At 43.0% G+C, this 17074-nt stretch overlaps 1 protein-coding gene across 1 annotated transcript; it reads right to left on the minus strand.

Moving 5' to 3' along the window:
- Nucleotides 1–6046: 6046 nt before the first annotated feature.
- Nucleotides 6047–16778, minus strand: LOC115659252 (zona pellucida sperm-binding protein 2-like). Its single transcript, XM_030579192.1, has 18 exons — nucleotides 16760–16778; nucleotides 16464–16547; nucleotides 16294–16388; nucleotides 15607–15768; nucleotides 14782–14835; nucleotides 14394–14549; nucleotides 13485–13581; nucleotides 13207–13388; nucleotides 11831–11957; nucleotides 10627–10808; nucleotides 10459–10550; nucleotides 10226–10350; nucleotides 9639–9828; nucleotides 8965–9100; nucleotides 8790–8886; nucleotides 8225–8308; nucleotides 7987–8111; nucleotides 6047–6136 (listed from the first exon to the last, which is right to left on the minus strand). Exons 1-18 carry the CDS (start codon nucleotides 16776–16778, stop codon nucleotides 6047–6049), a joined length of 2097 nt encoding a protein of 698 aa, XP_030435052.1.
- Nucleotides 16779–17074: the final 296 nt, after the last annotated feature.

A 17074-nucleotide genomic window follows, 5' to 3' on the forward strand; every position in this document is an offset into this window, starting at 1 on the left:
AGTACACCCACCAACATGACTTGAATGAATAGTTGTCACCAGGTCATCAAACCATTTCACAGTGGAAAATAATGATTGGACTCTATGCACATCATTACACAGAAGTGTTTGCTGACACTGGCAGCATATCATGTCCACATTCCTATCACCATAAAAGCAGGTAGCAATGCTTTGATGAACATAGATTTCCAAAGCATTAGGCCCAGGACTTTCAAACATTCTTTTGGGTGACTCTGTTTTTGGTGCCTAATGTGAGACACCTTAAAGGAACCCAATTTTTAGAAACTTCTAAAAAAGATCAGGCCTCTTAGGTATCTCAAGTTGGGCATCCAAAATCACTAGTTTTGTTTTAATATTTGCCATTTTTATTATTAATGCATTTAACTCTTCTTCTAGACATTCATCTTTACATACCAGATACTTGTCTTACCATTATACCTTTCTCAAGCATACTGAAATAGAGGTTTTTCAGCACATATTCACTAACTGGAACTAACTGGTATTTGAGTCACACATTTCTGATTAGATATTTTAAAGGCATCTTAAAAGTGCTTAATTGTAATGGGACTTGGGCATTCAGATCTCATAAGCAGCTTTGAAAATCTCAGCCTTTTTGTCCAGAGGAAGCACAGGGCTGAAATCCAGGAACTCTTCAGCTGTAGCTGAACAGGCAAAGCACAACTTTTCTGCCTTAGTTTCCTCATCTGTAAAATGGGGACAATCATAGTACATCGTTACTTACCTCAAAGGGGTGTTAGAAAGATTAGCTCCTGTTTGCACAGCACTCTGAAAATGGAAAGTGCTATCAGAGCTAAGTATTATTAAAGCCCATTATTACTTCTGAGGGTTGCAGGGGGATATGGATACAGATTTGATATGGATTTCTCAATTTTCAGGGTCTCAGAAAGCCAAGGGTACAACTAAGCAACCAGGGGAGGCACTCTCCTCCCCAAACAGCCTCCCCTTCCCCATGAGACACCTTCACTTACCTGCAGCTGCCATCTTAGGGGAGGTGCATTAGCCTGTAGTCTCTACCCAGCATCTAGCAGGCCCATTCCTCTTTCTGTATCTTCAGAGGGATTCTTCCACCCTCTGTCCATTAAGATTGGCCAGCATGGGGGATCTCCTGCATTCTCTTTCCACCAAGGGGTTTCCAGTTTTCTCTCCCATTTGTCCTTCTCCTGAAAGCTAGGAGAGGTTTAGGTTTTTTCCATCTCTTTAGGGTCCCTGTTATGATTCCCCCAACCCAGAGAAATCACTTTCCCTCCCCCTAGTGCATTTGTTCTCCTCCTGGTCTTCAGTCAAATCATCCATCAAAGTTCAGGCCAGGCAAACTAACTCCACTTCATCCTGCACATGATCAGAAATCTACAGCTTCCCCAGAGGAAGAGGGACTGCCCTTACATCCCTGAGAGCAGGGCTGCATCTTTTGTCCTGTTCCCAGGGTTACTAGCACCATCTTGGGGGGAGGGAAGGGAAGAGTATCTTGGGATAGTTCCTACTCCAATAGGCTTGAGTGGGCAATGGAGACCAGGGTGGCCCATGCCCTGCTGTGCACAACGCTGCAAAGGTGGGAGGTGGCCCTGCACAGACACTGGCACACTGGCCAAGTCTGTGGCCACCCAGGAGGGGTTTGAAAAGCCTGGAACAATTCTGGTCTGATTGTGACTTTTGGCAGCTGTGTATGCAGTGGAGTCATAGAGGTACATAAATAACCTTAATGTGAACAGTCTCCAGATAGCAAAGCAAACTGCAATTCCAGATTAGTAATAGGGAGTGGGAATAAGAGTTCCACCAATCTTAATAATGTCAAGAGAAGATTAGTGTGTGGTTTAATAGTGAATTGGATGCTCTAAAAGCTCAGGTCAGGTCAATGTGACCAATAGCACTGTGGGTAAAACAGAGAACATTTTTTAAGGGTGCTCTTCTATCTTTGAGTGAGAATGTTTTCAAGACTAGTTCTGTTCATGCAGGATATAAATATAACAGGACATATCGCACCACAGATATTTCAGCACAATACCACATCAATTCCACTAGGGAATGATGCTTAAAAATCAATGGCCTGATATAGCCCAATATTTTATGCTCTCTGCTCTTATACAGCCAGCAGAGGGAGCACAAGTTTCCTAGCAAACAACTCCCGGAGCAGGGATGGGTGCCAACAGGCAAGTCCATGAAAAAGTCTCATTAATTTTAAGATCCACTAAAAACATTGGGTAGCTGGGGGAAGGGAGGATTATATGTATGCCAAATGGAAAAGGGAACAGTTATTACGGAAGGCAATTTTGTGTTTTCTTAGAGTAGTTTAGAAATAATGGGGAATAAACTAAAAGCTACTGAAAACAATTGACTTTTAAAAAAGTCTATTTTTGTTGTTGTTACCATGCAATCCTGAGATCATTCTGCTGACTGGAATATTAAGTGCAGCTCTACTTGGAAAAGCGACTCTGTAAAAATGGCATATTTAACTCTCGATAATCCCTATAGTAAATGTGCTTGGTTTACAAGTATAAAGGTTTTTTTTCTAACTTCTAGGCCTGTAAACTCAACTTGTAGATGAAATTTGTCCTGGGTTCTTTCTTTTCCATGCAGCAGCACCTGTACTAAAGGTTCCACAGGTCAAATCCTGCCCTCGGTAACATCTGGGCAAGTTCACCGACTTCAGATTCTGCTGTCAATGCACAATGCCTTCCTGGGTTGGAAACAATGCAACTGATTGGCCCTGTAATTTGAACTTATGAGACACAAGGAAGAACAGACTCCAGCTCACTGTCCCATAGCTGTGTTGGCCCTGCATGGCTAACAGGAACTAAAAATAGTTAAAATATTGACACTGAAATGAGCAGATATCTATCTGGCAACACACAAGGAGCAGATCCACAGACTCAGAAGGAACTGAAGAAGTGAGCTATAGCCCACGAAAGCTTATGCTGAAATAAATTTGTTAGTCCCTAAGTTGCCACAAGTACTCCTGTTCTTTTTGTTTTTACAGAGTCACTTTTCAGAATAGTCCTGAATCTTAAAGGCAGTTTTAGGAGTGCAGGATGAGTTGGAATTACTAGTTAGCATTAAGAAATGGATTGCAGTAACTATTCTAGTGGCCGAAAGAGTTATTTTAAGAAAATGGAAATCTGCAATTCCTCTCTTATACAGACTGACTGAGTGAGTTCTTAAGAACATAAGAACGGCCATACCGCATCAGACCAAAGGTCCATCTAGCCCAGTATCTGTCTACCGACAGTGGACAATGCCAGGTGCCCCAGAGGGAGTGAACCTAACAGGCAATGATCAAGTGCTCTCTCTCCTGCCACCCATCTCCACTCTCTGATGAACAGAGGCTAGGGACACCATTCCTTACCCATCCTGGCTAATAGCCATTTATGGACTTCACCATGAATTTATCCAGTTCTCTTTTAAACGCTGTTATAGTCCTAGCCTTCACAACCTCCTCATGTAAGGAGTTCCACAAGTTGACTGTGTGCTGCATGAAGAAGAACTTCCTTTAATTTGTTTTAAACCTGCTGCCTATTAATTTCATTTGGTGACCCCTAGATCTTGTATTATGGGAATAAGTAAGTTTTAGATGCCTATTCTAATCACCATTCTTAACTTTTAGATGTGTAATGCTCACATGTGTTAAGGAAATACCCCTTAGAAGATGTCACCTTGTGCTATTGCAAGCAAGAGCTTTCTGCTGCTGAGGACTAATGTATCAAAAGCCCAAAATGAAGTACACAAGACCAAATGATAGAAGAGGGAGCTGGTGGTTATGTGGAATTAATTTCTTTGATATGCATAAAGTTTACATTACCTCATTGTCATGATTCTGTATTTCCAAATCTAGTAATTTATTGTAATAATCTAGGAGTATATGAGGGTCAAATGTGATCCCTCAAAACATATAAATCACTTTCTTGTATAATCCTGGGCAGGACAAAGTTGGTCAGCTGCAGTGTTTATTGCTGGTAAACAATCAACTCAATTTATCTGTCAACATACATTTTGGAGCAAACATCCTAGCTTGGTGCAGTCATTCTTGTTTTTAAATATTTATGTATAAAAGTTAGAAGTGGGCTCAAGGCTCCTGGCAATTTCCCCCTGGTCACAAAAGGTATGCACCCTGTAATAACTCATGAGATAATGCTATGAATGTGTATAGAATGGGGGAAATGCAGCTGTTGGGTGAACAGTGTACAATATAATGCTGTGTAGACAATAGGTATGAAACATCCAGTGCTTCTGGCTGGCCTGGCTGTATTGCAGCAGTAGGCATGTTTGCTTTTCAGCATTGCCAGCTTGTGGGAGCCTACTCACTCTTCTAAATGTGAACTTTGCCATAGGGAGTCTGAATTAATGTAATGCACTCTAGCTGGGGACATAGGTGCTGGAATTAGGGGTGCTGTGGCACCCTGTGGCTTGAGGTGCTTTTCATCATATCCAGGGTTTACAGTTTGGTTCAATGGCTTTCAGCACCCCCACTATACAAATGGTTCCTGTACCCCTGGTTGGAACTCAGAAACCACATCAACCACAGAATACTGTGACCTGCTTGTTCAAGGGTATTTCCTTCAGCCCTGCATGGGGCTCCTGTGTTGTTTTGATCTGCAGTTATGTCCTGAATACCTCAGGGACCACCTCTCTGCCCGCATAGTACAAGATCAGTTAAAGCTGGGAATTGATGTACCAAATCAGATTAGTAATTCACATACTTTAAAGCAACAAAGTCTTAGTGCACCATACAGATTAACAGATGTATTAGAGCAGGGGTAGGCAATCTATGGCACGAGTTGGTTTTCAGTGGCACTCACATGGCCTGGGTCCTGGTCACCAGTCCAGGGGGCTCTGCATTTTAAATGCAGCTTCTTAAACATTCTAGAACCTTATTTATTTTATAACTAAACTGTTGTATGTATATTATAGACTTTTATAGAGAGAGACACCTTCTAAAAATGTATTACTAGCACATGAAACCTTAAATTAGAATGAATAAACGAAGACTTAGCACACCACTTCTGAAAGGTTGCCAACCCCTGTATTAGAGCATAAGCTTCTCATGGGTGAATATCCACAAAGTTTATATTCCATACAGCTGTTACTCTATAAAAGGTGCCCCAGGCCTTTGTTGCTTTTTACATATCCAGCCCAACACAGCTACCCCTCTGCTACTTGGCACAGTCTAGTATCCTGTCCCTCAAAGTAGGTAGAATCCATGTTATTGAATGTTTTGGCATAATTTGCTCATAGGTGAAGTTTCTTCCTAATGGTGGACAGTCAGTGACTGGCTTATGCCCTCAGTTATAAGGGTTTGTATTCCTTCCAACAATGTGATCTACTTTCTCTAATGCAACAGCTGATGTTCATTACCCACAGAACTGCTCAATGCTTTTCTGAAGGCTACTAGTCTTTTGGCTTCACTATTAGTTTGTAGCATTGAGTTCCACAGATTAACTATAAACTGTGTAAAAAAAGCCATTTACTTTTTTCAGTTTTAAACTTGCTTTAGTTTCACTTCATATCCTTATCTCCCACTATTCACCTTCTCTCATGATTTACTTTCTCTATACCATCTCTGTTATTGTGGAGTTGCTCTAGCATGTCTTTTCTCTAAAGAACCCCAGCTTTTTCAGTCTCCCCTCCTTGCCTCTAAAATTGTGAGATCACCCATCAACAGCTGAGATGGTCAAAGGCAACTAAATTGCTGTTCAGCTAGTTTCATCACAAGGGAACTGAAGTCAGAACATTTCCTGTGAGCAGTTCTTCAACTACAGTATGCTGAAAAAGAGTGTAGAGTCCTTCCCTCAGCCCTAGCAGAGGCTTGAAGAATGTTTTCAACTATTCTTACTATATATGCTTGCATTGTACTCTTATGCCTCATCTCAAACTTTGTCCAAAAGCTCCCCTTTTTAAAAGATACACATGCTGTGAAAATGAGCTAGAGGAGGCAGGTGCTAGTGGTAACGAACTTTTTTCTTCTAGTTGTCTTTAAAAAGTGTAGGCTGTAGCACACTAGAACTTTGTTACAATAATTTCCCCAACCACTAGGTCAGTGCCCTAAATCAAACAGTTTGAAATAGCTGCCTTGAAATGTTTCAAGTTCTTGATCTGCCATGTGTGTCATACTGGCATCTTGTTCCTGTAGTACAAGAGTTAACCAAACAAGCCTAAAACTCCAAGTGACTGTCAGTTGTAGATAATCTTTATCTTGGTTCAGAATGAAGCCTCATACCTCAGCTGCTGATAACTTATACTCTAGTCCCTGATTAATATCCAGTTCAAATGATGCTTGATGTACAAAGCAGCAAAGAGTCCTGGGGCACCTTATAGGCTAGCAGATGTTTTGGAGCATAAGCTTTTGTGGGTGAATACATCTGACAAAGTGGGTATTCACCCACGAAAGCTCATGCTCCAAAAACATCTGCTAGCCGGTAAGGTGCCACAGGACTCTTCGCTGCTTTTACAGATCCAGACTAACATGGCTACCTCTTTGATACTTGATGTACAAAGATAGTGCCAGAACTCAGTGGTTTAGAGGCTATTCTGGTAACATCTTAGTTTTACAGAAAGAAAACTAGACTAAAGTTAGTAGTGTAATATTAAAGACTTACTGATTGGAATTTCTTACATTCCATATTCAAAATAAGCTATTTGATCCTAACAAATCAATAGCACTGCTTGGGTTTGGAGCTTACTTATTTTATCCTCATGTCCTTTAAGTCTGACATGCTGTTTTATACTTTAGTAGTGCTGTGCACAGCATGCCAGCAGTAGTAAGACAGTATTGGTTTAATGCTAGAATATTCATATTGACAAATTATGTATTCCTCCAGCTTCACTATAGTGATTGTACTTTATTTCTATAACACTGTTTGATTGCCCCACTTTGTGCAAGTGTATAATAAAATTTATCTACTGGTATTAGGAAAGTATTAATCTCAAAACACAAGATTGTCATTTTAGTGCAGCATACAAGCTTCCGACAGCATATAACATACTGTACATATGTACAGACTGCCTGCCCCTGTAGATGGCTCATCATAATTGCATCCATCTATACCCTGTCCATTAGAGCACGTGGAACTAACTACATGGCAGTCTGCTGGACTTCTAGAGACAAATTCATGTGCCAAGAGCAATGGCAGTGTCACTTCTGGTTATGAACTGCAAAGAGTAGCATTTGCACTATGGTTAATAGCCTTGTGGATTCTAACATTAGTCTCTCACTTAAAATGGTATGATCTCCTAAAGGAGAGTGGAGCACTGATCAGTGCTGTTTGCTTGCTACTGTCTTCTTTCCACCCTCCCCCTGCACTGCTGTAGGCCACAAGTGGATAATACAGCAACAGCATTTAGGACCAGCTGCTGTGATTCTTTGAGAAAAGGAGAGGGGGAGAAAAGAGGTGAAAAAACCTCAGTGGAAGCCCTCCCTCCCATCCCCTATCATTTTGCCAGCAATATAGCTTCTACAAGAAGAGTCTGGGCTATCTATAGTGAAGCCAAGCAGTGAGAAAAGAGTAGGGGAAAAGGTAAGTGAAGTCTTAATGTAAAAGGCAGAGTCAGGGATTTTCACCATGTTAAACTAGCATGTTACAATCCAGTGTAGGAATCTGATTTGGATTTCAGTGTAGCGCCAAAAAAAAAAAAAAAAAAAAAAAAGTCAGCTAGCTACAGCTTGACCTAATGTGAAATAGTGGATGTCTTCATTCCACTTAATCAGATATTAGGGGGCATCTGTAGGATAGAAGAGTAAATACTTATGACAATTAAGGAGCATCATAGGGACAGTTACTATTCTCATACAGCATGGTCCTGAGAGATTTTGCTGCCTGGGCTATGACATCTTCTTCCCAGTCCAGGCTTTAGATGCTCATGGTTGGTTTCAGTTGGAGGATCATGATAGAAAAGTTATTCTGAAAATTAAGATTCCACTATGAACTAATGCATGTAGCAGTTTATTTCGCCACAAGTCATTTAGAGTCAGTTTACCATTACAGCTTTTGTCCTCTTCAGATTAAGGAGAGCCACTGACAGCAATGAAATGGCTATCAGGCAAAGGATCACAGTAGCTGCTATTGGAACAGTGGTCCATGCTTCTCTCAGTTGAGTCTCTTCTATAGAGAGGTAGAACCACAAGTTAGTGACCAGAATATTCCCCCCGCCCCCAATAAGCTTGAATTAGCAGTAACGTGCAGTTAGGTAAGGGAGAGGAACATTTGTTCCATACCTTGGGTTGAAGGCCATTCATCTGCTACAATGATAACAGGACCAGGTAAGCTTGCTACACCAGAGTTCTTTGCTTGCATCACATCTGAAAGAGATCAGTCACCACAGATGAGTCTCGAGTAATGGATTTCCATGTATTAAGCTAACTGTCTATACTCAAGTTCTGTCCAGAGAACAGAAGTTAAAGGTGTACAAAATGTGACTGAAAATACTGGGTTTAGTTTTGGGGGTGGTAAGACAATTGAGGGGGTACAGAACAAGACAGCCTTATACAACTTAAAGACTGTTTAGAGAGACCAGTAAGTCATGGTGTCAATGGAAGCTATGAGATTTATAAATTAGACATTAGGAAAAGACCCCCAATAAGGATAGTTAAGCATTTAAACTAGTTACCCAGAGGGTTTGCAGAATCTGTCCCTGGTGGTTTAAGAATGGTCAAGATAATACCCTGCCTCAGTACAGGGACTGGACTAGATGGCCTCACCAATGCTACCTTTTATAATTGTGATTGTTATAGTCCATCACCATGGTCAGATACATTCTAATTTTCAGTGATTAGATCCTACCTCGTTTGTTTCTAGCTGAGAGGGGACATCTTGGTGAACACAGAGGGGAATCCAGATGAAGTCTGTTACAGAGTAGAGTACTGCAGTGGAAGTATACCTAGAGCAAAGGTGCAGGAGAGACATTTAGCATACAGGAAGCCCTAGCATTTGCTAGGGCAAGAGGGACTGCACTTACTAGGCTAGTGAGAGCCTTGTCACCCGCTACAAAGGCAAATGTCTTCACTTCAAATCTCTGGCGATAGTTGGGATAGCTGACTGCAAGGCCCACTGGATGAAATGCAGTTCTGTAGTTATCCAGTTCATAGTCACATCTACAGGAGATACATGTAGAAAGTCATGGGGGAGGGGAGGAGAGGAGAGGAAGGCAACTTTAGGTCAGAGTTGAAGTCAGGTATAGGCTAGACCCTTGGAAGGTTTGCTTCATAAACTTGACTGTTAATTATTTAGGCTGTTGCCTGAGAGATCCTCTGTACTGTTTCAGAGATCTGTCTGAACTTGCAAGCCTGCATTAGGACAGCAACTCATTCCTAGTCAAGACATTTTAGAGGGTTTGAGTCACTCAGTTGTGAGCCATTGAGTTAGTTGGAGTTTACACTTTAGTCATTGAGCATGCGTGCACTCTAGTGTAGCATTAGGTCAAGCTAGACAGTGACCTACACTTTTTGATCAGATCTTAGCCAGGTAGCAACACTTGGTGCCTAGGTCCATGTACTGGCAGGCTCCTTACAAGTCACATTGCTCTCATAGCTCCAACAAGCCTTTGCATGGTATTTCAGGGAAATGCATTTCTTCCCAACACACTGCAGTAAAGCTGGCACACTCATGTTCCTGCAGCACTTGTATACCTACCCATCCACCACAATGTTCCACCGGGGCAGAGAGCTTTGATCTTGGGATGTTGTTGCCCAACAGTCATCCAATACCAGTCGGATGTTGGGGTCATTGCGGTTCAGAACTTGCACTTCCAAGAAGATTGGTTGCCGCAGATATTTCACAATAGGATACTGGTCATCACTGTAGGGCTGCAAGTAGGAGCCATCTGAAAAACCAAGTATGGTAGAGTTAGAAAGCCCAGTACACAAAAGAGGTAGTTCTTGCAGGAATAAGCCAGCTACCTAAGGAAGTCTGGTGTATACATAGAAGGCCACAGCTAGTGAATGGAGTGATTTAGTTGAACTCCTTGCATGTAGAGGAGTAAGCCTCCTAAATTGGCTAGATAGCACCACTAGATTCCTCTATAGCAAGAGGCTCTATTAGACCTGGCAGACTGGGTGTGTGTCAGACCAGCAGTGAAGGATTCATGGCACTCCCAGGAGACTTGCTATCCAGGTCTACTTCAGTCCCTACTATCCAAAGAAGAGCTCCTTTTACTGTGGAGGGAGGGAGTCACTTTGTTCCGCCCTGGCCATAAGTTTGCCACTAGATGCAAGCTTTACCTGGATAGATCAGTAGGATCAAGGAGAGGGGCCCCTGGTTTATTGAAGAAACTGGAGGAGGAAGACTGCTTATCCTTATGTTCAGTGATTCACCACCACTTTTGTAGTTACACACTACTGTCAGCCTGAAAGACAGAATGCTCAGCATCTCAGCACAAGGTTAGCTGGCAATTTGAACAGTCATTTTGCTTAGTGTTGTGGACCGGCTCTCACTGGCAGAGTTGCAGACTGACCTGAATTCACTGTCCCTAGAAATCCTGCGTGGTGGTAGATCTGCCCACAAGGCACGCACTTCATTCTCATAAGTTGTTCTCTCGCCTTCAAACTACAGGGGATGCAGGAGTGTTAGTGACTGCCCTGCCACAGGAGCTCTGTTAGCAGTCACAGTCCTGGACACTTACCCTCTGCCTTGTCCCACACTTGTTCAGTGGGACATGAAACCGAACCATGTCATTTGAGGGAGACTTGAAGACTGGTTTGCATGTAGGATCTCTTAACCTGACGGTATCCAAGTCTAGGGCTGGTTTGGTCCTCTCACTGAGAACTTCAAAGTCCATGTGGCCATCCTGAGTGCAGACAGCAGCTGAAACATTCAAAGAGGCTGGTATAGGTTGCTGTAGGGCGACTCCAGTACATGACACTGTTGCATATCCCACTTCAGTTGAGTGAAGAACTAGTCTTTTAGCTGAGCTGTGTGCGCGCAAGGGCCCTGACTACCCTAAGTTGTACTGCACTTAACTGGGTTGTTCCTGGTCTCCATTTTGTATAGAATGATCTGGAGGGCAAAGATCCTGCAACAGCTCATATCAGGAAGCTCAAGGACCCAGAACTGCTTGCAAAGCAGTGCTCTATGGCTTGCATGAGTGGGAACCAAAAAACCTGAAGCTAGGCTAGAAAGCATCTCATAAGGAGTTGTTTGGGGCAGGCCAGGTAGGAGAAGCTAGTATGGTGCCATGTCATGATTAGTGGCTCTGTAGGTCAGAGGGACAGCTAGTGAAGTCTCTTCCTCAGGGGAGGGAGAGAGAGCATGCACGCGCGCTAGCAGCTGCTGGGGAGCCAGGAACTATGGGGAAAGCTATGAGATATTCAGTTGTAGTATGTGGGACTGCCTGCCTGCCACATTGCAGGGGGAGGGGTTGAGGAGGAGAGCATTAAGTTCATTTGTGTTCCCTGCAACAGACATGAAGACTCCCTCCCACCTCCAAGCAGTGTCCAGAATACCCAAATATGTAACCATAGATATAGGCCTAAGACTCCCTACCAGCTAGGGAGGGGCATCCATTTGAGACAGAATTAGTGTGACTTGGCAACTTTATACTGATGCCATTAGTTGCCGAGAATCACCCTACATGGTAATTTTTGCTTGCCAGCTATTAGGAGCTTACACCAAATATAGCTACACTTTTAGCCATTTGGTAGCTCAAGATGGACACCAAAACAGTGCAACCTACCAACTCATGTTCTCCTGTACTCAAGTGGGTGACATCCATCCTCAGTATTTCACATGCCAAGCTCTGGATCCTTATGATCCAGTCTCATTTGTAGGCCAGTACTTCAAGGATAGCTGAACACCACAGAATAAGCTGACAGATGCACATGTCTTACCTATTGGTGCATGTTGGTCACAGGGACACTCTGGGTAAGTCACCATTGACACCATTTCTCCATGGAAGTTGAAAGTTAGCCTTAGAGATGCTATGTATGACTGAAGTCCTAAGCAGTTCTCATACATCTGGGAGAGAGAGAGAGAGAGAGGCAGGCTACATTTGTTATCTAAGACAGTTGAAACTCAAAGGAAATTTTAGTTATACTTGCCTTTATGTCACCTTACAGGTGAAAGCAGCCTTTTGCTTCAGTTCTGACAGTCGTTTAGCCTAGACTAGTCTAGCCAGAAATATTTTGCCTTTATTATCTAATCTTCTGGAGTAAGTAGGAATTTGTAAATTTTAAGTCAGTTTGATTTAAAGTGTCATCTTTAGGAAATTGATGTTTAGGCCTTGTCCAAAACTCAATCTTTAAGTAAATATTTGGGTCTTCAGACCCAGACTAAGCAGTCCAGCAGCCTGGGTTCTTGTGACTAACTCATTTGTAAGCATCAGAATACAGCATGCTAGGTTCTGTTCTCAGAGCCCTCCCTGACCCAGAGAGGTCACATAAGCAGGTGTCAAATGAAGGACTGTGGCAGTGGTCAAGCATCTGCTGAAATTTGGCAGCGATGCCTCTTGATGACATCACTTGCCACCAACAAGTGTGGTCATCAAGAGGCATTGCACCAAAGTTCAGCAGCATTTTGGTGGCATTCTGCAGATGCTCAACTGCCAGCCAGGACATAGGCACATGTAGATGCCCCTCTGGGCACCATGGCACCCATGGGCACTGCATTGGGGATTATGTATTAGACTAAACGCCTCTCACTATTGGGGTATTCTAATTTCTTGGGAAGAGCAAGATCATTCTAGGGATAATTGCCAGCACAGTATTGTGGGAGTAGCAGACAATTGTCTGTCCAAGCTAGCATAAATGGCAGAGTGGTGTCATGTCACCAAGACAAGGGCCAAAACAAGTAGCCCAAGTCTGATGCAGTAGCAAGGGGTAGTTTATCAGGAAACATTGCTTGAATGTTAAGCAAGGAAGGTTTTAAGCAGATAAAAGGGCTGGTAGAGAGGAGACTTGTCTGATCTCCATTACTGCAATATGAGTGCCTAAAACAAAAAAGGTTTACTGGTCTCATAAGAAGGTTACTCTGAATATTTGGAGATAGCTTGGTTGTGAGAGTTAAATAAAAAGAAAGTCTGATGGCAGCCAAATGATAGCAGCACAGAAGCTTACAGTCTAGTCCTATAGCTTGGAATGGACTCTGCTGATGGGCAGCAAACCTGATTTTGTAGTTAAGCCTTTTCTATTGCATCTGTTTGTATCTCAGTTACAATTATGACTATGCCTAAAAGGAGTCAAATCTCACTACAAACTAGTAGTCTTACTCTGGACTTCAGGATTCTTCTGTTGATGTGCAGCTTCACTCCCCTTCTTGCATCTAGAAGTATCCCATTTGCTTGGAGTTGATTCATGGGAATGTTTCTGTTTTCTATGCTCACAGCTGAGAGGATCCCTGGGAAAGCTGGGATGGCAACAGTCATGTGTGTTGAGTTACAGGTTGCTGGGCCTATGAGAATAGCTCTGTTAGTTTCCATAGAAGTTTTAAGGTACAAATCCCTCTGTCAGTAGAGGGGCCAGCTTCCTCTGTGAAAAGAGGTTTTACCTGGTGCACAGATCATTCTTGATTCTACAGTTAGTTGCTGGTGAGGAGGCCCATATGAAAGCTTAAGTGCCACAGTATATAACATCTGGTTGTCTTGCTGCAGAGGACAGACATGGTTGAACAGCAGGTTATTCACAGTGAGGTTCCCAGTGCCAGGTATATTAAAAAATATAGATGAGCTAGGCCAGGAGTATGCAACCTATGGCACAGGTGCTGAAGGCAGCACATGAGCTGATTTTCAGTGGCACTTACACTGCCTGGATCCTGGCCACAGGTCCAGGGAGGCTCTGCATTTTAAATTAGGTTTCTAAAATGTTTAAGAAACTTAATTTCCTTTACATACAATAAGTTATATATTACAGACTTATAGAAAGACCTTTAAAATGTATTACCGGCACATGAAACCTTAAATTAGAGTAACTAAATGACGACTTGGCACAGCACTTCTGAAAGGTTGCTAACCCCTGAGCTAGGCTGCAGTTCTGAAGAGACCTCAGATGTTATGAGGAGTCTTGCAGGGCACATTAGCCATTTAAATTGCTGTTGAGGCAGAAAGCCACAGGAGTAATACACTAGCCATCTCACAATACACTACACAGAGGAGTTCTTGGGAAGGATGTACAAACTCCATTCTAGGGCCTCATGTAACACATGGTGTCATAGCCAGAAATCAAGCTGCAACTGTTGTCAGTAGGCATTTGAGATCTCACATTACATGCAGTCTGTTATCCCATCTGAAAATGGGCTAATGGACTGCATGTAGAGTCAGACTATTCATTCTCCCATAGCTCAAGAATGGTGAGCCTCAGAAGTGCCAGATTTCTTATCATAGTTTCTATTTATAGACACCATTATTTGCCTACAGTAAGTTTTGCTTTTTGGCCTCCAGAATGCCTCTTGTGCACCTACCTTGTAAGAGGTGACTCCAGTAGCACCAAAAGAAACCTGGAAAATTAGGTTGTTGCTGTCAGCTAGGAATGTGTATCCCTGCTGCATGGCTTGCCGAAGGCTTAGCCTGTGTGTTCTTGTTCCATCATCTATGGACAGTATCCAGGCCATCTGAGACTCTATAGTCTGCAATTTGAGACTTCTGGTTAGTCAGGCATAAGGTTTTCTGTTAAGAACAATAGCCCCCCTTCCTCTATATCTTGTGGTATTAAGACTGCTGTGAGTGGCAGCTTGGCAAACCAACCCTAGAGAGATAGCAAGCTGGACCCTTATGTATTTTAGCAAGCATCACCAACATTGCAGTTTCTAGGCATGTTACTTTGAACACCCTGCCCCCATTTTGACAGACATTCCATACCGTGTATTCATCAGCAAAACTGGGAAGGAGTCTTGGAAATACAACCTGAAAGACAGACAATGTGACAGCAGCTGAATGCAAAGCACACAGTTCAAGGAGATTATGATGCCAAGCAAGCTTTCCATAGTGAATGTTACAAGGTGCCTCTCACTACTCTCAGGAATGCAAGCTTTAGGAGAGTGAGGAAGTGTGCTGCAGTGGCTAGAGGCCTGGCTTGTTTCTGAGGGGACAAGGAGGGGAAGCAGCAAAGGTTTAGTGCACCTGTGCCCAGGTTGCAAGGCCTGGGGGCTGCCAGTCCACCCTGGTTCCAAGCCCCCACCAGCTAGCTAGAGCAGGCTGCTCTTCCTGCAAGCAGTGGACAAAGCAGGCGGCTGCCAAATGATCTTAGAAGGGAGCATTGCACAACTTTAAATGAGCATGTTCTCTAACTGATCAGCCACAGAGCAACGTTAACCAGGACAACTTTAAGTGAGGAGTTACTGTACTGATTATTAGCCAATAGAGGGTCTATATAAAATTCAGGAAGCTGTGCCAAGCCCAGCCAGGGAAGCCATTAGAAGTACACAAAGGATGAGGTAAAGGTAACTGGCAAGAGGTTTCACAAATAAGACTAGAGTAATTTTCAAACCGAGTCTTCCCAGAGATCAGGAAGGGGAAGTCCATTATCACCCTGCTAGTCAGTTTTTATTTCCTTACACTCCAACAAGAGAGTCTACGTCTGAAGACTTATTTAAGATTTGATCAGAGATGTCATTGAGTTGTCAGACTCATCTCTACAGCTGAGCTTCCAAAGGATTGTTAAACTGCCCCACTTACTGCCATGAAGTCTTTAGTACAGTTTGTAGCGCCTGTAAATATAGTAGGCACAACTTCATTTGCTGGAAGAGCATCACAGACAATACTGTAGGTTACATTCTTGTCCCTTGCAATGGTCTTGTTGAGCAGCAGCAGCTCTATTCTCAGCTGGTGTTGGTCATGCTATAGCAACAGAACACATTGGTCAGAGTAAGACACAGTGACAGTTTTACATTGCTAATCTGAGGCAAAAATCTAGTAGTTAGAGCCGGCCTTTACAAAGGCCATGTGTTCAAGCTGAAGATTTGCTTCAGCTGAAGTTGCCGTCTTAAAAAGTTGCAGGGTTAGTTTTAAAAAGTTACCGTATTTGCCTCCTTACTCAAGGAAGGAATTTGATTTGTTGAGAGCCATTCTGATTAGTCATTATATATAAGAACCAACTCAGTGGGTGCTCTGGGGCTGGAACACCCTTGGGGGGGAGGGGAGGGGGAAGAAGAGAAGAGAGGAAAGATGAAGTGGTGAAGTCAGGAAAGAGGGGAAAAAAAAAAAAAAAAAAGAAAGAGTCTCCCAGGAAAGATAGATGGTATATCACATCCCCAACTATAGCATTGCATCACTTCACTTTATTTTTGAGCACACTGCACTGGTAATTGTCATTTTTATAGCTTATATCAAGTGTATGTTCCCAAAGCAGAGGGACAGTTATACCTCTAGTCTGGTGCAATTCACATACAGAGCAGTTAGAGTCAGCCTCTCATGATCCACCATGTAGTCACAGTCTACAATCTCTTCACCGTTTGCATCTACAAAGAAGAAACTAGTCAGCTATGCTGCTAAAGTCACCTTGAGACCCCAACTAGACATGCAGCAATACATACCAACTACATGCACCTGCCAGAAGTTGCTTCCAAGCTCTCTGGGAAACTCAATCAACATTTTGTCATTGTGACAAGACACTGTCCCTACAAGAGGAAACACACAGTTGGATATCAACTCCTTGCAACACAGAGAATAGTAGACAGTATACAGACCACTAGTATGATAAAACCTACTCATTCCAGCAAATGGAGAGGAGTCATTAGTTATGAGCACACCCCAGGGTCATTAAAACTATCAGATCAGCCTAGAGATAAATCAACTACCCCCACCATGTTTAGGGAAATGCTCTGGTTACCTGGGAAGTCTAGCGCCATGGAGCTAATAACACTCGCTGTCAAGGGCACTGTAAAGCAACCAAGCAAAAGAAGCAGCCTACAAACAAAAGAGAAAATGCTCAGAAGCCAGCACAGCAAACAGAATTCACCCAATACACAACCCTAATCCCCCCTCCCTTACCACATGCTGCAAAAAGACCAGCCTGGCTGCAATACAGGGAACCTCATGGCTGAAGCACAAACCACCCCCATGGAGACACCAACACAGCTCACCTCATATTGAGATGCAGGAGTTATATAGGAGAGGTTGCAGCCCCAGCACAGGAGCAGCTCTG

The sequence above is a fragment of the Gopherus evgoodei genome, chromosome 10 (genome assembly GCF_007399415.2).
Source record: "Gopherus evgoodei ecotype Sinaloan lineage chromosome 10, rGopEvg1_v1.p, whole genome shotgun sequence".
NCBI lineage: Eukaryota > Metazoa > Chordata > Testudines > Testudinidae > Gopherus > Gopherus evgoodei.

What these genes read in the sequence shown, in the direction of transcription:
- LOC115659252 (XM_030579192.1), bottom strand. An exon ending in TGAATTGCACCAGACTAGAG is followed by an intron (nt 15,769 to 16,293) that starts GTATAACTGTCC and finishes CTGTTGCTATAG; the next exon opens with CATGACCAACACCAGCTGAG. An exon ending in AGTGTGGGACAAGGCAGAGG is followed by an intron (nt 10,551 to 10,626) that starts GTAAGTGTCCAG and finishes CATCCCCTGTAG; the next exon opens with TTTGAAGGCGAGAGAACAAC.